Source organism: Pseudopodoces humilis, chromosome 10 (assembly GCF_049639895.1).
Source record: "Pseudopodoces humilis isolate 2021_Gansu_Grassland_sample_001 chromosome 10, ASM4963989v1, whole genome shotgun sequence".
Lineage (NCBI taxonomy): Eukaryota > Metazoa > Chordata > Aves > Passeriformes > Paridae > Pseudopodoces > Pseudopodoces humilis.
The window spans coordinates 15,307,334-15,333,672 of record NC_142209.1 but is presented as its reverse complement, the minus strand read 5'-3'; the positions used below and the strand labels follow the sequence as shown (position 1 = coordinate 15,333,672).

Below are 26,339 nucleotides of genomic sequence, written 5' to 3'. Positions count from 1 at the left end.
CAGATAATGAGTGTTTGAAGGTCATGATTCTGTTGTTTTTGGGTAAGGGTATTTACTTTTCTGTCATTGTAGTTTGTGTTACCTAGGCAAACTAGGTTTTGCAGAAGCTTTTTTTTCAACTTAAAGACCTCAAAATCAATCCCACCATCCCCACCAAAATAAGAAGAAAATCCTTTCTGTTTTTCTCTACCTGCACCGTGTGTGGGTAGGCCACAAACATGGAATCAAACCATCCCCCAAGTGTCTTGTCTGTAAGTGTTGATTATTTTAAATTTCCTGAGCTGATGCAGTCATCCTGTCACAATCAAGAGATAATTTTCATTGTGATATATCAATCAATAAGCCCAGCATCATAAGAGTCCTGTGTTCTGTTTTTATAAAACATGCAGTTTTCCAGGATACCGATGACCTATGCGTTATGTGCATATAAATGTAAATCACTGGATATTCAAATGCAAGAGAATTTTAACTATTAAACAAGTAAATAGAGGCAAAAGTTTAATCCTAAATGTGAAAAACAAAGGATGTTATTTCCATCATTTGGGAATCCTGACAACTAATTAAAGAGTATGTGCCGTTTGTGTGGTCTGTCTGGTTTTATGCACAAATAAGTAAGGAGGAAACCTGTCTTTTTCTCTCTTGAAATTCTCTGATAACTATCATCTATTTGATTTCAACTATCAAGCTCACAGTGGACTGACATTTCTGTTGCATCTGTGTGAGTCTGAGGTTAGCAGGTGTATTATGTATGAATACCTCATTTGCACATGCATTTTCCTTTTGTTATTTTTGAGCCGAGTATATATAAACCTTCAAAAAATTTATAAGGCCTGTAGTTCTAATCCTCTTAATAATTTTAAGAATATTTTTTCAGAGCTGAAAGGTGAAATTAGTAAGTATATGTACGTAGAACTATATTTAAATCTTCACATTCACACTGAACTAGAGCTTCTTATTTTTAAAAACAAGTGATTGTGAAGTAAAGATGTTGGCCCAAACAGTGCACAGAGAGAGCTGAAATGAAAACTACAGGCTTCATCTGCTGCACAGAAGTCAATTTATTTTCCTTTTTACTAACTTTGATAAGCTTTGGTGGAAGTCCTACTTGAGAAGAAATGAGAAAGAGGAAAATGTATATTGACTGGTGTCTTTTGCCTTCTAGGTTATCTGCAGTTTTGGGCCCTCTTCAGATTGCCTCAGGTGATGTTTACACAGAGCTGAAAAATCTTGTCAAAACTTTCCGGTGAGTATTGGTCTTTACGTGGAGATTCTTATAAATTGATGAATTATACATGCTGTTGAATGATTTGTGATTTGGGCACAGAGAGAGCCCTATTGCAGATTTGCCCTTCTCTAGCTGTGTGTTCATGTAGGTAATGTCACATTCCCTGTGGACTAACAAGTCAGCCCTTTTCCTGCTCCTGACAGTGGCTAGGTCACCAGGAGTATTTGTAGATTTTTAAAAACTAGGCCAGTGGTCTCTGGAGGATGCTGGTGAGTCTTTTAAAGGTTCTGCTACCTCGTCACCTCCTATTAAGCATGAGTTTCTGAGATCTGTCCCTTTCTTTTGCTCTGGCTCCCTGCAGCTGGGCTAAATGGTTTTAATCTGGTTAGTAATTTTTACCACTAACTTCTAGAGTCAGTCAGTTGGATCTGTCTTGTTCCTGATTTCAAAGGGAAGTAGATCTAGTGGGCACTTTTATCACCACAGGTAAAGCTTCTGCTTCAGTCAGTAGTACTAAAGACAGTATTTGGAAACAGTGAGATAAAGGAGGGAAAACAGAATGGTAACATCCCTGAATATTTTTAGGTTTTCTTTGGGAGACAACTCTTATAACCTGGACCTAGATTGTGTCCTGCATCCTCAAGTACTGTCAGAAAATGAGCAACAGCAGCTGTTGACTGTGTGTACATTGCCACTCTTGAAATGTCCTTCCCACATCCTCAACCTGCATGAGATTTCCATGTAAATGTTCCAAAACTCGTTCATGTAGCATTTGCCACAAGGAATCTAGGCTTTGGTGAATAGAAACCCAGCTCTACCTGGTTCCTTATGATTTACCACATGTCTGGAAGGACACCACTAAAACACAGATGTCTGTGCAAGATTCCTTAGTGTGGAAAATTCTCCCTTTCTGGTAACTATGTGCATGATCTCTTTTAAATAAAAACATTGATACTATTTGAATTTGATTCTGTGATTGCAGTCTTTTAAGATCTGATTCACATTTTATTTTAACATGACTGAAAACAGTGAAAATGTTTTTGTGCATAGTGTATAGATACCTATTGTTTGAGTAAGATCTTTTTGTCTTAAAACAGTTTTGTTGCTCTGCAGTTTAAGTGCTTAATAGTCACTTTAGCTTATGGACTAATAAAACTGGAGAAATTACATTTGGTGTCTTTCAAACTACTTTTTTATGATTGATTATCTAAGAAGGCCTGGAGGTTCTCAAAAACAGAGCTTCTATTTTAAATAATTTTTGCTATTCAGAGACAATGGGGCATGAATATAAAGTTTTCAGTGGTTTATAGCAAATGAGACTTGAAACCAAAATAGACTTCTAAACATGTATATGTTTATATATACACACTTGTGAGCTTACAGAATAGAACCAAATCACATTTATTTGGGCTTTAACCCAATACCTGGTCCATGTAGCGGTAATTCATCATAATTTAATGGTCTCCCCTAATCTGATGTGATCTTTTAGATAACACTTTGTGAGTTTATTTTTGTGGGTTTTTTGTTAGGAAGTAAGTTGAAGGTAATGGTAGCAACTTCTTGGGGTTCTCTTACTCTGAGGATTCCAGATCAGTTGCTTAGAAATTCAGGATTCTGGATGGGGGATAGTTAAAGAGAGTTGTGGGCACTATACAAGAATTTTAAAAGCCTTAATATACATCTCAAAATAACTGGAGTTTTGTTGTCACTGATAGAAAAATAATACAAAAACACAGGAAATAGAGAAGCAATAAAAACCTTTGGGCCCTTTTTTTTTGTCTTGCGTAACTGATGTGGAAGGGTCTGTTGGTACACAAGAGTCAGCTCATGAGTATTAAGATGAAGGCATAAACTTGAATCTCCAGCTTGGTATGTAGGTTTAAGTTTATTTAAAATTAGTAGTCTCCTAAGTTTTGGATTGAATACTTTGACAGGGAGACTTGGTATAAATTTTAAACAGTATTTGCATTTACAGGGTATAGAAATTCAAATGTTACTTTCCTTGTTAATGTGGTTCAAATGCTTAATGATGATGGAGGAGCACTGATAAACGCTCATGCTCTTTCCTGCTTTTTGTACTGAATATATTTCAGGCTGAAGAGCTTGCCAAAGAGGGTAGTAGATAAAACACATGGCTGTAGTAAGAGCTTAGTTGAAGAAGGGTAAAAAGAGCATGTGGTGAACTAAGCAACAATTTTCAGCTCCATTGGTTTTTAAAGGAACACTTGCAGTTCAGCCTCCTTTGGGCAGCATTTTATTCAATCACCACTGCTAAGAAACACACTAGAGAGATCTCAAGAGACATTTTAGAATGGTTAGAGCTCTTCCCAAACAAAGTCCCTCAGTGCCTGTAAGCTTTTGTTACGAAAACTGAGATGTCAAATAATTCTCCAGAGTGTGTATGGGCACTTTGTTAAAAGATCAAGAGAAAATTAGCTTCTTTTATATAAATTGAGGATAAATGATTTTGAATGTGTGGTTGGATTTTTTCAAGGCATAATACTTAGTTTTGAAAATAGGATTCCCTCTGTATTTTATGGTTGCGAGTATTTTAATTCCCATTATGGAACTTATCATTGACATTGAACTCTACCAATGAATCTGTGAGATGTGTTCAAGACTTCTAGTTACAACTTGGTTTTATCATGTGTTTAAGACAGTCTTTTAGCTTTTAAGTATGTATCATGAATGTATGTTATTTGGTATATACATTTATTTTACCTATTTTACCTATTACCCTTGTTAAGTGGAATTTTAAATTTGGGGTTTCAAGTCAATCAATAGTACTTGGTCATAGACAAAGTTCTGTGTGGAAATAGGGGAGTATCAGGATGCTAATCACTTTTTCTCAAGTAATTAGGCTTCTCTCAAAGGAAGCCTAAAATTAAATAGTAACTTATTTTTGCTGGTTGTCATCAAACTAAATGATATTACAGTATGTAAATACTTTGCTGTTTTCCAGGAGGTAGAAAAGCTGTCTTTAATGGTTAAATTGGTCTAGTTGAAACTTAAAGAAAAACAATATATGCTTCAGTATTTGCCTGTGCTGCCCTGGGTTAGTTAAACTTCACTCATATTAGTGCATTTTGTACGCATATTAGTGTATTTTTTGGAAAAAAATACAGGTAGCTGAGGTCCCTTAAGGTCAAGACTTTGTATCATAATCCCACAAAGTCAGTTTCCTGATTTATAGAATGGGCAGATTCTTGAACTGCAGTTATATATGCCCATAACTGGGAATCTGGATGTAGGAAGGAGAGGCTGCTATGTTTGCAAAGATGCTGGGTTTACTGTTTTTATTTACTCAGGATTCCAATTTCCCTATTGGAGTTCCCTTGCTTTGCAGGCTGGGCACTAGTCAGTTATGAGGAGGTTGTTTGGGATGGAATGTTAATGCATTTTACTCTTCAGTCCTTTACCCTGGAAGCTTCTGCCACTTGGACCCATGTGCTCTGTCAGGCTCCCTCACAGAGTGTGAGTGAGTCCTGCTGGGTGGCTGCAGCATGTCTTGCTGGAGTGAACCACAAGACCCACAAACCAGCAACTAAGCAACCCACACAGCTATTTGGGATCATCCAGCTTTCCTAGCTTGTGTATCCTGCCCTACACAGGCCAACAAAGTGGCCACATTCCATTTTGGGAAGCTGCAAATTGTTTTCTTTCTCTAGGTAGGTGAGGGAGAATTTGGCCAAACTCTTTAACAGAAAAGATTTCATTGCAAAACTCAAATCACACACACAAAGTTTTGTACAGTTTTAGCATACAGAAATCTAGTGATGTCTTTCATGGATTGTTCAGAAGTAACAGCTTTGACTAGAGGCAAGACAAAGAGTTAATGAACCATTTTTACAGAGGCTTTGCAGTTCCCTGTTTTCTGAAAGCTTTGCTCTTCAGAAGCCTTGGTGTTGACACAGAGCTTGTTTGAAAGTAACTGCCCTTCCATTGCTCCTTATTATTTAAGGCTTCACACCTGTAGGTTGCTTGCTTTACTCTGATCTCTCTGAAATGTTTTGGTTTTTTTTCCCAGCTGCACAGGTGTTTTGGGACAGGTGTTGTACTGAGAGGTTACTCAATTGCAGAAGCCTGACTGTTCATCCAGTGCAGTGACTGTAGTACATCAGCAGATCCATACTGCTGTGTCCTGCTGGTTATCTGTGTCTTTTGACTGCCTCCTTCAGAAATAGCATATTGATGGCAATGACTAGTGTTCAGACCTTGCCAATCAATACTAACATTGAATAAGAGTTAATTGACACAAATAACTGCATCTCTCAGTTTGTGTACAAGAATGACACCTTCCTGTGCTGTAATCAATAATAACTCCTTGTAAAGCATTGAAATAAAGCTACTTTGTCTATTTGACAGAGTTTCCCCAGGTGGCTCGGAGCTGTCTCTTTCATTGTGTCTCATCATAACAGATTAACTGGAATGTTACATATGAATTGCCTGTCAAGATGATTCCATCAGGCATTTCTTGGTAGTGTTTATCACTGTCATCAGTGTTGAGTCAAGATGTTCAGCCTTTGTTTTGTCTCTTATTCTGTAGCCAGAAAAATGTAACAGTTTATCAGGTACAAGCTTTGTTGCCAGCTAAATTCATTAGCTATTTCAAATAATAATTGCTAAAATTAATTTTTTTATAACAAATATAAGTATTTGCCAGAACTGTTGGTTCTGTTTGATGTGACAATTCTTTGTTTGTAGTGCAAAACATTGTTTTTACTTCCATAATTGGACAAAACTCAGATTGTTGAGACACTACTTGAGTAATTATTGCTTCAATATCTTATTTTGGTTTGAAGACTTGGAGATTTGAGGACAAAAATGGGATAATATTGCTTTGATCATTACAAATTTATTTTATTAATTTTTAATATCTTTCTGAACTAGAGAAATGCAAACAAATACTATAAAATATCATACTGATAACTACATTTTTAATGACCATTTTGAATATAATTTTGAGGAATTTCTTATTATAATTTGAATTTTATCAATGACAAGTACAAATACTTCTGCATTCTGAAATTTTAGCCTTTTGTGGGGGTTTTGGGTAACTATATACTTGCTGAAATTATTTTATTTTTTTTTCATAAAGTAATCTTACTGAGGAAGAAAACCCTGAATTTGAATTCGTTACCAGATAGGAGCTTGCTGAAAATGAGCTATCTTCACCAGTGCCTATAGGAGAGGGTATGAGTGACAGGGTATCTTCATTCTGGATCTGAATTTGTACAAGGTCATGGAAGGGAAACTGAAAGCAAGAAGGAAGCAAACATAGGGGAGGCACTTGGCTTTCAGTTTATCTGTTGGATGGTGCCACCTTCCTGAATAAATTTAATTCTGCTGGCTCTTTTGGGTGCCCGTGTAGGCACAACTTCATTTTTGACTGTGACTTCTTCATGAAATTGCTTGTTTTGAACACCAAGGGTCATGCCTAAATTGAGACAGCAACTCACAGATGAATTGTTTTAACACAGATTAGTACTTGACTCAAAGCAGATCTGGTTTTTTAGGCAGTTCAGCTGAAGGGGTCAGCTGGTATTCAGTGCAGCAGCAGCATTTTAGTTGAACACCCATGTGGTTCTTTATTCACACCTCATTTATATTTGTATGGCTCTTATATTTGCTCTTGCTCCCATTGCATAAGTTAGAATTCTGGATTTCCATTTTAAAAACAAGAATCATCAGAGGATTGTCACTGCCACCATATAAAATTCAGTCTGTCCAAATCAGCTTTTACAGCAAATCTGGATCTGAAGCCAACGGGAGGGAAACTAAGTGTAAGAAGGTCCATCTTTTCAGAAACTTGTGTGTAGTTCTGGAGAATTTCCCAGTGTGTGTGACAGCTGGGCCCTCAGAACAGCCGGGACTATTTGTGAGCAAATTAAAAAAATAGCTTCTGTTCGGTCTTCCCCATCCCACTTCCATATAAAAAAAGGGGACATTGGAAATTCTGCAGTTCTTCCATTAGAGGATGATAGAAACTTGAGAGCTGGTGAATTGCTCAGTTACAGCTGTAATTGCTTCTTTGTAATTCAGTGTATTAATGGTAGACTTAAAATTCAGCTGTTAAAATCTGCTTACTTTTACTATAAAATATACTGATCTTTTAAAAATTATTTTTCAGGTTAACAAACAGAAATATTATTCACAAAATGCCTGAATGGACTCTCATTGCTATTGTTTTGCTGTCTGTGTAAGTACCCTTAAATGTCAAATATTCTTATGTGCAACTGTCTTATTAGCCTATTGGAACAAGATGTAATTTTCAGGTAAAAGAAAAGAAAGATTTCATGGAACTAACTGTGGAATTAACAAAAATAATATTTTTCATGCAAACGAACAAAATTTTCATGATGAAACAGAATTGTCCCCCTTGCATCAAATGTTATCAGTGGACAAACTTATGTTAAAAAAAATAAAAGCTAAGCTTTAAGGGATTTTAAAGAGGCCTTGCAGGATGAAGTAAGAGTATAATTCACCCTTTTCCATTTGCTGCTGACATACATTCTTCCCTCTCTGACATTAGGGCAAAATGACATGTATACTGTATTATTTGGATTTAGCATAACTGTTAGGCTTTTCATTTCTTATTTTGTTTCTAATTTCTTAAAATGTTTCACTTTTATGATTAAACTCAAATTACTTCTATAAAGATATGTATGCTTCTAAAATAGGTATAAGTATTCTAGCCAACTTCTTTCAGAGAGGAAATCTCTTTTAGCAGGAGAATTCCTTCCAAGGAATACTTGAAGCCAGTATTTTATTTTTATGAAGATTAGTTTTGTGGGTTAAGATTACAATACTACCTTACCTACAGTCCTTAGAAGTGTTTTACTTACTGTAGGATTAAATTCTTTACAATAATTTCCCTAATGGAAAACATGATTGTATTACAGTGTCTTTCAGTAAACTTCTTCACAGAAACATGATCTATAAAAGCTGTATTCATATTCATATCAAGTTCCTTAATTTGTATTTTGAAAATTCATGTACATTTCTGAAGTTAGAGACACAAACCTTATCTAATGTTAAATGTTTGTTTAGCATCAGGCTCTGCCTTCCATTAGGGTTAAACCATCAACCAATCTTTGTATGTCTTGAGCTTGAATTATGAGATTGAAAAAATCTTTATTCCAGAGTCTGTTCATTATTGCGCCGCTGCTGCTGCTTTTGGGCTTCCTGGGTCACTGGAGCCTGTAGGACAGAGAGGTACTTTCAGACATTCACAGGTCAGGAAGTATTGTGGGCCAGCCTCATGGCATGCCCAGCACTGCACTTACTTTCCTTGATATTACTTGAGTCTGACACATTGTTCTGGCTCTGCTGTCCCAAGGAAGACGGTACCAGCAGGCATTAGAGCAGGCTTCAGCAAGCCTTGCATCTGTGTCACCCAGCCAGATACCGCTCAAATGATTCATTAAATCAGAACACAGAAAGTAACTTTACTTGAATGCCTTGGCATAAATTTTTTATCAACTATAAGAACAAATCTTTTGTCATTTTTACTATATATTCTTCTGGTTGAATTGGTAATTTGTGAAACAGATCTTATTAATTTTTCAAGTAGTTTCTGTACAGTTAAGGCAATGGTGTCTCTTTTTGATCAGAAGTTAAAATATGTCTCTGCATATGATGAGCTGTAAATGTTTACATAAGTAATGATTGTTTTACAGCTGCTTTAAAATGTTATACAAGTAGTAGGTAGTCCTGGTAGCAGTCAGTGTAAGCACAGAACCAAGTCGCTTTTATCTTTACTTATTAAATGTCCATCCCTAAATAAATTAATTATATTTGATCATAAAAATGAGTAGATTTTATTTATAATATTAGTGAAATAATAAATAAAACCTCTGCTGCTTTCTGCTTATTGTAAGCTTCTTGCACGTTCATGATCTTGAGATTTTTAACAACTCTCAGCTGCCTCTTAGGAGAGAATGTGGAAGAATGTAGGTGGGATAGAATGAGTGTTCAGATTCCTCTAATAACGTGATGCATGTTGCATTATTTCCAGAAAGATTAAAGTAGAACATTTAATTATTTGGAAATTCTAATCAAGCTTGAGTATTTAGTGGAAGCCAGGACTGTGCAGGGAAAGGTTACTGAGGACCTGGACAACCCCTCACAAGTCCTCACTTAGGGCCTTTCTCACTTCCTGCAGACTCCCAAGGAGCCTGTCATATATTGCTAATAATGCTCATAAAAAGAATTACACCCTATTTAAGTGTTCTCCCTTAATGTACTGGGACGTTATGCACATTGTAGCACATCTAATGTTATTTAGATCATAGAGTTGTTTGGGGCCTGAGTCAGAGTGGGTCTTTAGTAGCTTCAGTTACACTTTCACATTTATTCACAGGTCTTGACCTGGTTTCAGACATAGGACGACCATTTTACTGCCAGCACTAACCAGTAAAGCTGCATAAGCAACACCCTGGTAGAGGATAATGCTTCCTCTTCCCATGTGGGTGTCAGACCACACTATAGGTATCCCAGGGTGCAGGGATTGCAGAAAGCAGAGTGAGCATGCCTCAAAAAAAAAATCTAAGGTACACCTCAAAAAAAAATCTAAGACCTGAAGTTTGTTTTTTTTTATTAAGGGGGGCAAGATTGTTTTGTTTCAAGTAGCAACTGTTGGACTTCGCTTGCACCCTATTTTGTGCATCAATGTTGTGGCTCACCACTTCCTCCTCAAACATACATGGCTAGCGTGTGCTGAGGACTTGGTGTACTTAACTTCACAGTGCACTTTCAGAGTGCCCCAGCACTTTTTGTGATAAGATACTGGACAGAATAACTGTTAGCATTACTGCTGTATTGAATTCTAGTGTATTATGGTATGATCATGCTCTCCTCTCTTCATTTGAGTGTGCGTATTAACTCTTAGTAGGATACACCATGATGGATATCATTAATATCTAATTTTGGTGCTTAAATTACACCCTAGGTGTACTTCATAGTCTGCAGGTCCTTGAAAAGATGCTAAAAGTGCTTATGTGCCCTTAAGTCTACTGACTACTAAAGAAACCTGGGTTTCTCATTCATTAAAATAAAGTGCCTGGAACTGGACAGTGTGGCATGTCTCAAAGTATAAAATGTTGGAGATTTCAACAGTGGAGTATTTAATGTTCCTAGTGAACAGTTGTATTTATTCAGTCAAATTATTGTATAGAATGTGAACAGCCAGTCTCTACCTTTATGGAAAATCTAGCCTGAGGCACTCCTATGAATATAGCACATTCAGCAATGCTGAATCGACCTTGTTAAAGTACACTTTGACAGCCAGAGATTTATGTTCAAACAGTGGTATTCTTGCCTGTTGTGGGGTGGGTGACTCTTAAAATTATCTGGACATCAAATATCTTACTTATTTGTAATTTGTAGTAATTTTGGCATTGGTAGATTTTGTTTTCTTCCTGTTACATTATTTAGTATGTTAAACAGATTTTTTTTGTTCTAGTAATAGCTGCTTTATAATGTGTTGTAAACTAGAATGCAGAAGTTGTGTCTTTTTCTGCCAAGGAACTTTGCAAGATACCAAATGAAGCAGATAAATAGATATAAATACAGTAGTTAAGAAAGAATGGAGAAAGCAGTGGGAAGATTGGTTGCTATACAAGCATGGGCACTTTCTGTTTTTAGTGTATACCCCTGGTACAGACTAATGGAAAGCTTTCAAGATATTTTCAGGAAATGTCTGCTTTCATCTTACTTATCTGAGCTGGCTGCTTCCAGTGAACTGTGGTCAGCTTCATCTGCCAAGCCTATGCAAGAGGTTCCCCTGCTAAAAGCTTTGAAGCATTTCAAAATGTTCTGGGATTAGTTTATAAGCATTTGGCTGCAGTATTTAAACAAACTCAAAATGACTATGATCACTGAACAAAAGCCGTCATTATATGTGTGCAGCCACTTTAGATAAATGTGTCATGTGGAGATGTACTCTAGAGGTTTACTCTCTTGGGGATAACAGTTCAGGAACTGGAGAATCTTGGGTTCAAGTATGTATTTTTACTCTGCACACGAGGGCACATCTATTGCTCAGCACTGACATTTCTAAATCATTTTAAGAGGAATTTAGATATTTCTGATATCACTACTGTGTTCTTATCTAGAAGCGTGTGAATGTTTGAAATATGTGAATCTAATGTACCAATACATATAGGATATGAATCAGACTTGCAGAGTGACTTTTTCCTGCAGAAACCATGTACAAGTCAGCTGGATGATATTTTATTTAGCATGTCTGATGATGGAAGTTTGGTTCCAGGTTTCAGCTGAGAAAAATCATTTATCATTAACCTAGAAATATAATTGTTTCCTGTTTTGAAACAGAGCTGAGCTTGCAGGACCAAGAATCCAAAGAGTATTTTTATAAAAGCATTTGAATGTGGTTATAGTGTTGTGTTTATCTGTAGAGTTCTACTGTTGTGTGAAATAGAGAAAAGGCAACTTTGTCTTAATGCATTAAAAATTTTCTTCCCTTTTTTCTTAATTTTAGGCTGTCATTTGGTAAGTGTGAATTCAAATAGATTTTCTGTTAAGCAGTTCTTAAGTATTTTAAGCAGTTTTTTCTATTGAGCTTGCTTACTTACTTATCAGCAGTTTCTAAGCAAACTTGAAGCTGCTTATTTGGCGTATCATGGACATGACCAATATTATCTTAGTTCTTTCTGGCATGCTCCAGTATTATTTAGGAAACATTACACAGAACAGTACCATGAGGGATTTCAGTGTTGTTAATTGGGATACTAGTAAGTGTTAACTTTAAAAATAATTCAATATCATCTTCTTTCATAAGGGAGAAATAGAAGAAACCCTAACAGTTTCCAAGGTGTTTCTCCTGGAACAAACCCTCCCCCCCCAGTATTGCTGCAGTGATGTTACACAGGAAGTGACACTGTGAATTTCATTGCAGCCCATACAGCTGCAGTCTTTTCCATGCTGGTATTCTCATGGGTAGCCTTCTAAATGGGACATTTGGATGTGCTGTGTAACTTTCACGTATGCCTGGCACAAACTCTCTGAGTCCGGGATAGTTAATTCAGCTTCACAGTGCTGGAGCTTGGCTTTGTCAGCAGGAGTGGAGCCTTAGCACACGCGGTGTCCTGGACTCCTGCTGCATGGAGTTAGGAGGCTTAGCTCAGAAAGCTGTCATCTCTGCACCTGCCAGCTCTGCTGCCCAGTGCAAGGGAAGAGCAGGGGCATGGCTGTCTGCTAGGTGTCTTGGAAATCCCTCCAAGAGATAGAAATCTGCATGTTCCCAGCAGCTGTATGTGTGGGCATTCAGACTGACATCATGCACAACCACCAGATCTGGTGTGCAAAGTGCATCACCAGCTATAAATTGTCCTTCGTGGTGGTGTTCTGACAAATCTTTTTGTTAGAATCTAGAAATACTTTTATGTGAAACATTATTTGGGGTGATCTGCTTCAGTCTGTTAGCAACTTTATATTCCAAATATACTTGTGATTTAAGAATATGGTAGTAGGGAAAGTACTTTTTTCTGACACCATTTTAGCCTTTTGTGTGAGTGAGTTGTTGCCACTTGTGTTTCAAGCTCTGACACAGCATGCTAGATTTCAGAAGGCTGCTTCAGCATGTTGACTCACTGGGGAGCTGACTTGGTCAGTGGAGTTTATGTCCCATTGAACTTTATGCCACAACTGTGATCAAGCAGATGGAAAAACTGCCCAGAGAGTTAACTGTTTTAAAGTGACATTTCGTTAGAAGGTATGCTTTTAGAAGATTTCTTCTGTTCATGTTTTTTCTCCTTCCATAATCAGTGCTTTGCTTATTGGAAGTTTTTTCATAAGTAGTACAGTGCCATGGAATAGTTGTACAGAAAAAGTACAGTAGTAGTAATACAGACAGCTCTGAACTAGTGCTGCAAGACATTAGTAATTCCCATTAACAGCTGCCCTAGAGTTAGATTTAAACTAAATGTATTTTAACTTCATCCACTGAGCAAACTGAAATGTTCATGTTTCAACTGAATCCTGCAACTATAGCCCTATGAAAATATACTTGTTTGCTCATTAATAATTAATCTTAATACATTCAATGCAAACTTTTTTTTATCATTAAACACTACCCATCTGTTAAAAGGAAAACATGACTGGCACACACTTGAATCTTTTATATTCAGAATTTTATTTTTATCTTTGTTAACTTTGTAAAGAACAGCCTACTTTAGTGAGGATATGTATATATAAGCAGTGTTTCTGACTAACAGGAAACTTCATTGTAAAACAGAAATCTGTGTTAATTTGGCTTGTTTCTGAAACAAAAGAAAATGTAGAGATGTACATCACTGGAAAGGCTAGTATAGCTTCCTATCATGTGATCCCCAGGTATTTTGTACCAGCAGAGTTTTTAGCATGGATTCTGGATTAATGTGTTTGGTTCCATGCAGGTAGTCATAATGGTACCTCTAGTAGGCTGAATGGTGTGTCCTGTTCTTCTTTAGCACTGAAATAAATTGTGTCCAAAGTAGAAGTACTGTATTCCTTAACTCTTCTGGAACCACTGTAACAGGGAAACTTAGTAAAAAATCCCCATAAAAGAGCAGTATTGTTTGAAGATCTAATCATTCCTCTCTTATAGTGCTTGATGTAGATTTTGGAATGTAAAATCTTACAACAGTAATCAGTAAGGGTATCTAGAAAGGCAATATTTCATTCCAGAGATTCTAATTTCCTTTGTCACATTGCTGTTGAAAATGTCGGTCTTGGCATGAGAGACAAATTTTTTTCTGTGAAGTGTATAATGAATAGGGAGGGAGGGAGGGAAGGGGAAGGAAATGTCTATCACCTGAAGGTGATGTATAAAGTGTTTCTCTAGACAGTGGGCTATGATAAAGCTCTCAAAATTTACAGACAATCCAAGCCAGTGGATTTAGCATCAGGGCAGGTGGCTCTTTTTACATGTGCATAATTAAAATAAATACTGGGGATAAGAAGACTACAACCAGTCGATTAACCAGAATGTTGCATAAGTAAACATAATCATATCTTCACAAAATTTTGCCTGGCACAATAAAAAGAATCTAGAACAATAATGTCTACAGCAGTATACATGTTCACTTCCCATTCCTCCCCACCTGGAAAAGTGTACTTTAATTGGCTGGTAGCAAACATAACCAATCAGCATGTAGAAGCTTATTGCAGAAACTGCAAAGTGTATATGTGTAATTGCATACTATAGGTGTAAATCCAGCATCAGTGCAAAAAGTGCAGATGCTTGGTTATTCAGAGGCTTGAGATGCCAACACTTATACCCTATGTTCCCCAGAAATGTACATTTCACTCTCTCTTTTACCTTCTGTCCGTCTGAATGTCTCAAGAAGACAGGGAATAGGTCTAATTAATTCATCATAAAACTCAGTATTTCTGAGATGAGGTACTAGGGTTTTTTCAAAAGTTAAAGAATAGTTGGGATTTGTCTGGCTCTTTATATTTGTTCCAAACCTCATCATGTATTCTGCAGGTTTTAGACATATGTTTAGTTCAGTTTATTTTCACAAATCAGTGAAATGGTGCTCATCTGCTGCAGAGCTGGTAAGATTGAGATTGAGGGTAGAAAAGTGATTTACTAGAGATCATCAAGCCAGTAGTAGATTAGGAAATAATCAGGAAAAGGGTTTGGGTTTTTATTGTCTTGGTTTGTCTACTGTGTGCTGTTATTTCTGGGAAAAGATGCTTAAGAATCCATAACTTTCAGGGATTTCTAAGAACCTAATTTTGAGAGGTCCAAAACCACACTGGCATTTCTTTTCAAAACTGAGAAAGGCAAGTAGAAAAGTGTTGAGGTTGTTACATTTAACTTCTGACTAAAAAAAATTTGTACACAGTGCAAGCAAGGCTATTCCTAGCATGTTTCTTTACTCAGCTGCATTATTCCAGATGCTTAATCTTTATACTGGACTGTAATCAAGCTATAATATTAAAAGGTTGTGAATATAAACTGTGATTAATTTTATGATCTTTGTTTCCCTAGTAACTGAGCACAGGTGAGTACATTTTATAAAGTCAAGTATTGACATTATTTACCTAAGCATATTGCATTGTAGCTGCTGTGACTTACTGTAAATCAGTATATTCTGTCTTCTTTGAATTCTTTTGTCTTCTTACATATCACTAAGGTAATGAGGTGATAGGAATATTCATATGTGGAAGAATGAAGTTCAGCACTTGCAAAAATGGAGATACATAAAACAATGTTTAATTCATAAAATGTATCAGGTTTGAATATAAATGCATATTTTAGATATTAAATTATTCCACTGAATGTGCACAATAATTCATACAAAGGTGTGTATTTTACAAAGGACTTAAGAGGTTCCGGTTCTCAAAAGCTTACATTTTAGCATTCTTTAATCCAGGATTTATACCTGTGCTTAATTTCATGTGGCTAGTTAATCCAGATACTTCAGTGGCATAGATTCCAGTATTTAAGAGGTGTCACAGGAGCACCTTGTAGAACGTAAAAAGGAAAAGAAGACTGAAAAGAATGAGAGGATCAATTTTAAAATTAATTTTAAATGTATTAGATTTAAAATTCTGACTAAATTAAGAGGGGAAAATGGGAATAAATAATCAAACTGAGAAGTACCTTTGATCTGTCAGCTGGTTAGCAGGAAACAGGCTTCAAATAAATGGAGCTTTTTAAACAAAGCGTGTCCTTGAAATGTGTACATAAGAAACTTAGATTTGTTAGGGAGAAACAGCTGATAGTGATTTCTTCTGGGTTCATATTGGGAACTTTTTTTTGCCTTGCCATTTTGCTGATAAGTAAGCTAAATTAAAAGTTTATGGAACAAATCCCTGTATGAATGCAATGGCTTAAAATGGCACACAGTATTATAGATATTCTAATGCTTTGTGTCTGTGAACTAGCATAGTCATCTTTTGGAATACGGTAATATAGACATGTGTGCCACGCTCCATTTGTTTTTTAGAAAACCATCCTGCAGCATTTGTTGTATAAAATAGTGAAACAAAGTCTGATTCACCAGACTTTGTAGAAGAGAACTCTGGATAAGAAACTGTAGATGTTATTGAGCTGGTGTTGGTGCTTCCTTAGTCTTCTTGCCTGGCTCAAGGTATTCCTAATCCACTGTCAAAGAAATCTGGAAGTTCTGTTTTGTATATAATTGCCTAAGTAATTGTTTTCTGCCAGATATATATTATATTTCTGTTGATGGCAGTCTTGGTAGTAATTTAAAAACTACTAAGTCTTTAAAAATAGAGTTCTGAAATATCACTATAAGAGGAGGCAATTAGAACCATTCCATATTATTATTGTGGCTTTAAGGGAGTCATGGGTCACTCCCATTGTTATTAGTAAAATTCTTCCAGAGTATTGGCTGTCTCAAAAACTGCAATCACAGAGTACCTAATAAAGCCAAGTGCTTTGTGTTACAAGATAAGCATAATGCTAGCACATTCTTGCAGGCAATGTGATGTCATTTCCCACCTGCTGAATGTTCTGAAATGTGTAATTCCTTTCCTTGACAACTGCTGAGGGAACTCTGTTCTGTGTGTGCATATATAAGGCAACACACTTGCTCAGAGGGAACATTGTGTGAGTGATGCTGTGTGAGAAAACACAGTGCTGAGCAATTGCAAAACTTAAAATAGTTGTACAAAGCAACTTTCTGAATTTTGTCTCAACTGAATAGATATTGTTGCTATTGTGTTTATGTGCTATTGGTCAGTCACAGGGAGCTGAAATATGGGAATAGTAAGAAATGGCATTTTGTAGTTACTTTCTGAGAAGAGTTGTATTATATAATTAATTATGTTGTGGCAAAATAGTATGAGTTATGTGAACTGAAAGTTTCAGATGCTTAGCTAATTTTTGAGGCATTTTAAATTTTTTTTCGGTTAATTGTCCATAGAATTTGCATTCTAAGGCATGTTGCCTGCAAGTACAGGATCTTTACAGATCTTATACAAATAGCACCAAACAGCTGCACTGAATTATACCATCATTTGATGAAATGTCACCATGAGTTCTTTGAACACATTCTTTTGGCTGTTCCTTTGCATTACACCTTTACTTTGCTTGTAAAATAAATTACTGACCTAATGATAGAAATTTTTTTATATATATGAAAAAGTTTTTACTTGTCCTTCATTAAAAGTCAGTGGGCATCTATCTTACAGAAGTTAAAATATTTTGAGGACAGTCTGAATTTACTTGAGTATTTTCCTTTTCTGTGCCTTTCTGTATCAGTGCAGCGTTACTGTAAATTTTTTTCATTGCAGGATGTTTGTAGATATACAGGTGTTTGTTATAAATAACAGTTAGCAGCTAATGGAGTGATCCTTCATTTTCAAGGGAGAGGAAGAAAGTGGGCATCCTGATATTCATGCAAATTGTTTGTTTGTTAGGTTAAAAAAAACCCCAAAGATCCAGAACATTTGCATTTTCTTAAATCCATATTAAATTAACAGTTTCTGTAGCTGATAAGGTAGCTCTGTCTATGGCCTCAACTCTTACGTCCTGCGTAGTTTGGTTGAAACATTTAAATGTCTTCAAAAAATTTCCTTATGCAGCTTAATGGAAAAGCAAAAGTTCAACTCTCATACAAAGGGAAAGACAAGGAATGGCTGCTCATATGGTATGTTAGAACAGAACCTGCAAAATATTCTGCAAATGTCCACTGGGCTTCCAAAGCCCTTGTGAGGAGAGCATGGTGTGACATGAGGGAGCTGTGCCACACAGCCTGCGCCCCAGGGCCTGCCCGAGTCCCTGCCCACTGTCCTGGGAGTGCTGGGCTTTGGGCTGCTGCAGCTTTAGCTGTGCCCCAGCCTGTTCTCTCAAGTGCCAGTTGCCTGTTTGGATACAAATAACTCATTGGGAGGAGAGGGTGGGGTAAGAAGGAAGAAAGAAAAGTGGATCCATTGTCTTTTTTTCTTCAGTTGATAGCAAGCATTTCCATCAAATGCTTAGATAACCCCTGCTACTGTAGAAAGACTTTCCTTTTACTGTTGGTGTTATCCATCTGGCTACACCACAAGTGAAATGTTGGCCCCATTAAAAGGGAATGGAAGTTGACTTGTGTCTGGACAACATCTATGTGAAAAAAAAAACTTTACATGAAGTAAAAATATATTTTGTTTAACTATATTCATAAATATGTATCAAAGAACATTTATTGAAGGGACTTGTAGAAGCTGCATAGGAAGAAGTGAAGGTAGTGGAAATAATTAACAAAGTTAGGTTTTGAATGAACCTTAATTTTTGCTGTATACTTGGATTATATAGAAATTACATCCATTGGTTTTGAATCACTGTTGGTAGCATTGATTTAAATGTAGTGGACAAAAATTTTAAAGCATGAATAATTTAGTTTCTGTTGCCATCAGAGGATTAAAGTGCCTGTGCTGGATTCTGTGGACAAGTCAGTACACAATAATGAAAGGAAGTTAAATAATAAATAAAACATAAGTTGCACTTCAGTTACAAAATTCTTGTCTTTATGATGAGAATAGGATCTTCAGGCTATATTTAAAACTAGACCAGAAGTGGCTTTTTCATCTCAGTTAGAAAATTCCCTGTTTACTTCTGTCAGTTACTGCTGTTCAATACTGTGGGCTTTAGTAGAGTGTTTTATCTTTCATTGAGAAAGTATAATACAGAAATATATTGGAGGAGATTAGAGAAAACTGCCCCTGAACGCCAGTTTCCTCTTTGACTGGATATGGTAACAAAAGGCCCCGAACTAGAGACTACTTTAATTGCACAGTTGCAAATGACTCTGATCATAATTACTTCTTTCACAGTACTAGTAGAGTTTAATTTAAAAGACTCAATTCCAAAGATGTATTTAAATACTTTTGCATCTTGTTTGTAAGTTAGATGTTTCCAGTTCAAGATTGTCTGTCAAATATTAATGCGTTCTAATGGAAATTGTTCACTCTGGAGACAGCCTTTTGCTTTTAAGGCTTTGGGGTTTTCAATGTTGAGTTTTTCAAATCATGCTCAAACTAAGGTTACAAGAAACAAGTAGGATTTGGGGTTTTTTTCACTGCAACTGTGAACATAACAGCTAAATTACATAAGCTGAGGCTGTTATATTTTCTAATTTCTGAGCATATGTTTAAACATAGTAATTTAAATGACCACTTAATTACACCAAAGTTAATAACTTTTTTAAGCTCCCTGGTTTTGCATATTTATCTTACAGCTAGAGTCATGTTGTGCTTCAGATCAGCTTTCTGTCCAGTACTAACTTTGGCCTGATGGATGCTTTGGGATTTAAGATAATTTACTAACAAAATTGCAGTCCCTAGACAAGTGTACTGTATCTAGTGAGATACTGGAAGTGGGAGCTTCTACCTCAAATCAAGCAAGCAGCCAGTGTATTGTGAAGAACATGCAGAATTACAGTGATGGTTTCAGTTTTCACTGTCCAAATGTCTGAGTGCCTTTGGGTAGGGATTCATGAAATGGATAAAGGCAGCAAGTGTTGGGAGTTCACCTCATCAGCTGAAGCACTATTATAAGTGATTGGTACACGGCAGCACTACAGTTGTATGTACAGGCAGATGGTCTGTGGGCTGCAATGCACATCCAATTCACTGAGTTTTATTGCAGATGTGTAACACTTGCTGGATTGACTCAGTCTAGCTAGTTGTCTTAAGCAAAACATTTGCTTTTGTTTAATCAATTGTGTTGAAGACTTCGTTAAAATGAACATGACTAAAATGGAATCTAGAAGTGTATTCTATAAAACTGCTTATATTAAAAGAAAGGCATTTCTGATTAGTACCATTTTTATTGCATTGCTAAGCCCATCAAATCTGTAACATAAGAGTAGTGTGAATATATTTGGAATGTTAAAAAAAACTCCACAAAACCAAACACCCCAGCCCTTCAGAATGGCATGGTTATCTGCATGGTTATAGCTGGAGCAAGTCTGTTGATCAGAGCTTTGCTGGCACCCTTGTAGCACATATACAGTAGTCTGTGTCTGTGGTTTTGCTGGGGAAGTGGGAAAAATGCTGCCTGTAGGGCTGCCACCTCTTGCTTCATTTCTGTGTTCTGAAACAAGTGTTAAGGAAACTTTGTGATTATTCATTAGTTCAACTCCATCATTCTGATAAAAAAATAGTTATAAACCATCCTGGTTATGATGATATTAAAAAATTAAGTCTTAAGTGACTAAAACAAAAGGTAGAAAGAAACAGAGAATAAAAAAATCCAACCCCCTATGTTGTGGTGGTTATGTTAAGAGTCTTGTTCATAGTGCTTAAATTACTGTAACTGGCAGAAAGATAACTTATTTTCCAAAGCTTACTCGGGAAAAAGAGTTAGTGTTTGCCTGTTCCATCATTTTCTCTTATACTTTTGTTCCCGCTCAAGTTCCAATCATGTCAAACAAGGTAAGGGACTTAAAAACTTGTGTTTGGACCCATGGCTTCTGCCACAACCAGCGGCTTTTACTTTTTCAAGCTTCTAACACTAGGAAAAAAATTAGGAAGACTGGCAATGCTTATGTTTTTCTAGGAGAAGCTTATTATTAGTCTTTTGAGAATTAGCATATGGCTTTTCTTCATGAGTGTAAAAGTGCTTTCCATGATATTGGGGCAGTTTATGTGCACTTAAATTCTCAGCAATTTATGTATAATTTTAAGTGACCAATTTTGAGGAGTGGAAAAGGAACCCAACTCTTATGTGGGTTGTATTTTTACCCTGTTCTCAGGGGTTGGTTTCAGAGAGCTGTAATTGACTGGTAACACAATGGTGGCTTTGGAAATTTTTAACTTTTTCAAAGGGATTCACAGAATTTATCTAAACAGAAAGTCCAGAAAGCTTTCTCTGAGATCCAGTGGCTGAGAGAAGGGTGGTACTGGATAACTGGCGTGGGTTTTTAGAAGAAATATTCTTACCCCTGGATAGCAAATGCCAGTTAATGCTTTTAACTACATAAAAGTTTTATCTTTTCTGAATGTATTCAGCTGTCTTTGTTAAAGCATGCATAAATATAAGAACAAGTTTTACACCCTACCAATGAAACCTATTTCTAAAAATAATTGATATAATAACTGATTGAAATAACTCCTAAATATACTTGCCAAATGTTTTTGTAAGGCAACTGATCCGTAGAAAGTTTGGGTCTTGAGCTGAAGCACTGAAACTATGTAAACATTTTGTGGTAGCCAGATGTCCTTTAGTAGCTTGATAATAATTGATTATTCTTCACATGAATTTCACTTTAGTGTTTTGTTTTGTGTTTTTTCTTGAATATACAACATATGTGGAATAGCCAGCAAATACAAATTTTATCAATCAGATACTGTTTGACATTTTCAACACTTTTTAAACGTTACGAATGCCTGTTTACCATATGGTGTAAGTGGGTGTGCAGGAAACGACACTCTCATCAAGTCTGATATACTACTTTTCCATGATCTGAGCATGAACATTTCCTTTTACAACATTTTTGCTGAAGGCAAGCCTTTGAAGAATTGGTGTTTAATTTTGGACTGTAACATTTACATTTGTGTACTTCAGTAGATAGTTATTTTAAAAACAATTAACCCTTCATCTTTTCTTATTTTTGATTTATTCATTAAAGAAAAGTATTCATAATAGTTCCAGATTAATGCTGCAACATGTGAAAGAGGTACTAGAAAAGCAAAATTTATATTTCTTTCCACTGGTGCACTAGCTCATTGTTATTATTGTGGTCCCAAGTATCCTATTTCCTGTTTATATTCTACATCTGTAGAAGGTGCTGCAGAGTTTCAAGGAAATTCTACAATCCTTGAACTGAAATCCTGTGTGTCATTAAATTGAATTAGTCATCATAGTTTCTTGAGAGATAAGATCATTTTAATTTTCTGTGACTTGAAGATACTGATCCCAAATGCTGTTCTGGCTTGTTTGCATACAATTAAGGTTTAATTTAGTTAAGCAGTCCCTCAATACTGTCTTGTGCAGTACCTCAAATATACATTGGGCCAGTGTCACTTCAAGCATGTAACTTACCACTCCTGCAAACCAGCAACTTGTGCTTGCTCCTTTCCCAGACAAAAGCTTCTGCTTCTGCTGCAACAACCACCTGAAACTAGGAAAGTATTCAATGATAACTGGTTTTCAAATGACAAGTTAAAGCATCATTTAAAGGTCAAATGGACACAGTCTTCCAAGAGAAAAGTGTTTCTGCATGTATTCGGAAATGTTTAACATGTTGCCCCATCAAGATGCAACTTTTAACTGATTGCTGTTAACTTGCCTCTCTGAAATTACTTGTTGATTTAGTATCTTGCTTATCAGAGACAATCTGTAGCTTAATTAGTTTTAAAACAAAGTTCAGGAAAGAAAAAAAAAATTGATCCATGTCTAAAACTTGTTTTTAACTTCCATTTCTCAATATTTAATGCCTGGCAACTTCTCTGAAAATAGCAATACCTTTTTCTTTCTTTTTTGGTGTAAGCTGTAACAGCTACTCTTTAAATATTGTGTCTTAAACAACATCGGACATTTAGGACATGCCTGTAATTCATGAAATTATGTAAATATATCACCAACTGCAGTTCCAAAAAAAAAAAAAAGTGAGCTTCATGGTAATAAATATTTTGGTTTTAGAGTATTCCTTGAAACTGCACAAGCCTTCTGCTCTTTTTGAAAAACAGTGTTCTTGTTAATATCCTCTTAAGCCCATGGCAGGACTAAGAAAATTCAGATAAAAATGCACGTAAATCTGCATCATGGCCAGGAGAATGGTTTACAGTGCTACAGCTACCTCACACCAGCACTCAGGAAGTCATGACTGTTTCTGCCACCAGTTTTTTTTCATATACAACCTGCATAATTCTGAGAAGGGTGAACTGAAGACAAGTAGAAATGCATTTCTTAGGCTTCCTCCCGCTATCCCCATCTCCAGACAAGCTGTGGTGGTTGCTCTGATCCCCTATGAGCCCTTGCCGTGCTCCCTACGGATAAAGCAGCCCCTGGCAGAGCCTCCCTCCCTCCCTCCCGCCTGCCCTGCCTGGGGAGGAATCCCAGAGCCTCCTGCCGGGAAAGAATCAACTCTATTCCCTTCTCCGCCAAGGGCTCTACAGAACCCAGCGGCCGCAGGCCAAAAATCACGAGCTCAACTAATTCGTTAGTTAGGTAGAACTAGTTAGTTAGTTAGTAGTTAGAACTAATATTAGCTAAATATACATACTGAAATGGAACCCAGAAAGAAATGGGAAGTAATTTTAACTCATTAAAAGTTAAAATAATTTTTTTCATTAATTTTTTTGGGTAAATTTATTTCTTTTATTAAGGGATTCTTATTTACTATGTCTTGTAAGGTCCTTTGTGTTTTATCACTCTTTTTGCTTAATTTAAAAGAATCATCTCTTCGTATGCAGCTTTTTTCAACTGGAGATGGTCTTAATACTAGTGACTGCAGGGAGATTGATCTCAGTTGTTACTCACTTCAACACTTCCTGAGCTGGGAAGTTTTAGGAAGCTGTAGACTATCTTGAATTTCTTACTAAAAGTACGTCATTGCACAGTTGTATTCTAAAATAACTCTCTTGTGTATGGTGTCAGTGGTGCTGTTTATCTACAGTATTTGAGACAAAGTAACACTTGCTGGGATAGGAGTTCTTGTTAAGTGATCTTGTCAGTAATCTTAAGAAGTTTCTTAACATTCAGTATAAGCTTTAATACTTGATTTTGTTAATTAAAGATTTATTTTTAATATTTGGGTTTAGGAAGTAGATTCAGCTGTTACTACCTTTGCAATATTTTGCAATAGAATTAGGAGAAAAAGGAAGGACTTCAGGATAAAAATAATTAAAGGGCAAATGAAAACAACTCACTATTTCACCTCATATGCATATAGATATTTTGTATGTAGATAATCTGCATAGTGGTAGCTCCTTCCAAACTGAGGAATTTTATATCTTATATTTTAGTCATATGAAGAACTTTATAACTTTTACTGTGTGACTGTTCAGGAGTTTTTGGTAAAGAAAGAAATAATGACCTTCCTTCTATATGTGTAATTGTCTGTTCTGCACTTTGTTCATTCTGACATGTGTCTACATTATATAACATTTATGTACAAATTATTAGAGGCGTACAAACTACTCTCATTTTTTCTAATTAGTTTTTTATTATTTACCACATACTAATAAAAAATCATATTTTGGTACAGCTCATATTGTATATCATATTTACAGTCTATTATATACTTTAATTAATTAAATGTGACATTATAAACTGCTTTTCTTCAATACAGTTGTTTGAACTCACAAGCTTTGCTTTTTAATATCTGCTACTTAAATTTGCTTTACTGTATGAAATATGTTTGGGTTTTTTCCAGATTGTCACAAACAACTCCGCTTTTCAAGAATACTCAGACAAGCCCAATGTACACACAGTTCCTGACCACATTACTGGAAGAACTGCATTTCAAAAATGAAGATCTGGAAAGTTTAACAAGAATATTTAGAATGGACTGACAACTTGAATGGTCAGTCAACTTTAAGCTACATTGTGTGTCTTAAAACCAAACTGGTTAACCACAGGTTTAATTTTCAGCATTTTGTAAGTACGTACAGTAACTACAGATTGTATCAGCTGGAGCAGAAAATGTGTGAAGCACATTTTAAAGTAAAGAAATATGTATGGTATGGAAATGAGTGTCATCATTTTGTTACTTACAGTAAATGCCAGCTGCTTACTTATCACATTAATCTTTTGATAATGTATGGTTGGTTTACTGCAATTTTGAGAGGAATTTTTGCTACCATAATTTATTTTAAAAAAAATAAAAATCCATGTGGCAAAGACTCAGACTTTTAATTATTACAATAAAATTGTTATGTTCAGTTTTTGCATAATGTTGAGATTACATTTTTTTATTCCAGGTAGGCCAAAAAATTTAAGAGCAAATACCTTACATATGTTGATCATACTCAACTGATTCAATGAATGTAGCATTATAGTATCATTACTAATCTCACTCCTTTGTTCCCCAAAGAATAACATGATCATCTTAGTATTTCCTACTAACTGAAATAGTTGCACAGAGAACAAGAAAACACCTTCAGTTGTTTGAGCTTCTTCAAATGAAAAATAAAATTTAGTATGAATTGTAGTGCTTGCATTTCTGCTTTTTCATTTCCTTCCTATGGATAAAAATTTTGAAGTCTCATGAAGAAGCTGACTAACTGCAGTTGTTCAAGGTATGAGGACAAGTTAAAACATGGATCATCTGAAAAGTGTTTAAAAGCAGTAGAAAGGAATTTGGATTGGTTTGTTTTTTCTTGGTTTGGAAACTTCCAGTCAAGGTTTGTCTACAGGGATCAGGGAAAGAGGGGGGAAAAAAGCGTGTGAGCCTCCGATGGTAAGAGCAGTGCTGCTGACATTTTTTCCAGTTGCCCTCATATGTGGAGCAGGAACCTTTAAGAATGATGACAACAGTACACAAATATGTCTGATTCATAGCCTGTTTGTCTTGCTGCTTCTAAGAAAAGGGGTGGTCTTTGAACTTGTGTAAAAGCTATTTTTAAACAGACTCTAGTTGTTACTAATTTGGACTTTCAAAATATATATTAACTAAAAATTTTTTGCTTTCAATTGTCATTTCAAAGAATTGTGTTATTTAGGCTGCGTGTGTTTGGAGTTGCTTCTGTCACTAACTGATTATAAATTTCACTTTAAAACTAGTCACTAGTAATTCTTTCTGATTCAATAATATTTTTATGCATAGTTCTCAGTTCATAGGACATAGTATTTTGAGAGCCTTGAGAAGAAAGTTGTAACTGACAGTGCTTAGTCTGGAGCAAATGCCAGCACTAGTTAAGGCTGAGGCAAGCCTTACCAGGGCTCCTACACATCCACTCCATTTAGAAAACCAAACTTTATTCCTTTGGTTTGCTTCTGTAATTGGAAACCAGAAAGGCACTCTACACTGAACTAGTTCACTGCTGTGTAGTTCCTTTATGAGAATCAGAGTAAATCTGTAGATTACCCCTGACATACAGAAGTTAATGCAGCTTTGCCATGGAAGCTTCATTGTGCAGTAGACTTCATTTAGGAGATGCTTAACTTCTCCAAACTTTCATTGTAATGGGAAGTTATGTTCAGTGTAAA

The 26,339-nt window shown here is 36.0% G+C and overlaps 1 protein-coding gene across 5 annotated transcripts in view; it reads left to right on the top strand.

Annotated features, from left to right (window-relative positions):
• The window catches only part of RPAP2 (RNA polymerase II associated protein 2), a 35,590-nt gene extending 10,249 nt beyond the window's left edge, over window positions 1-25,341 (top strand). For 4 of the 5 annotated variants that reach the window (XM_088060231.1, XM_088060230.1, XM_088060228.1 and 1 more), the window contains 3 exons: window positions 1,163-1,243; window positions 7,356-7,424; window positions 24,565-25,341. In XM_088060231.1, the coding sequence (XP_087916357.1) occupies window positions 1,163-1,243; window positions 7,356-7,424; window positions 24,565-24,703 (289 nt within the window). In that variant the 3' untranslated portion in view covers window positions 24,704-25,341. Of the gene's footprint in view, window positions 1-1,162; window positions 1,244-1,810; window positions 2,092-7,355; window positions 7,425-24,564 lie in introns of those variants that run through there. The other variant, XM_088060229.1, reaches the window with a different exon arrangement.
• Window positions 25,342-26,339: the final 998 nt, after the last annotated feature.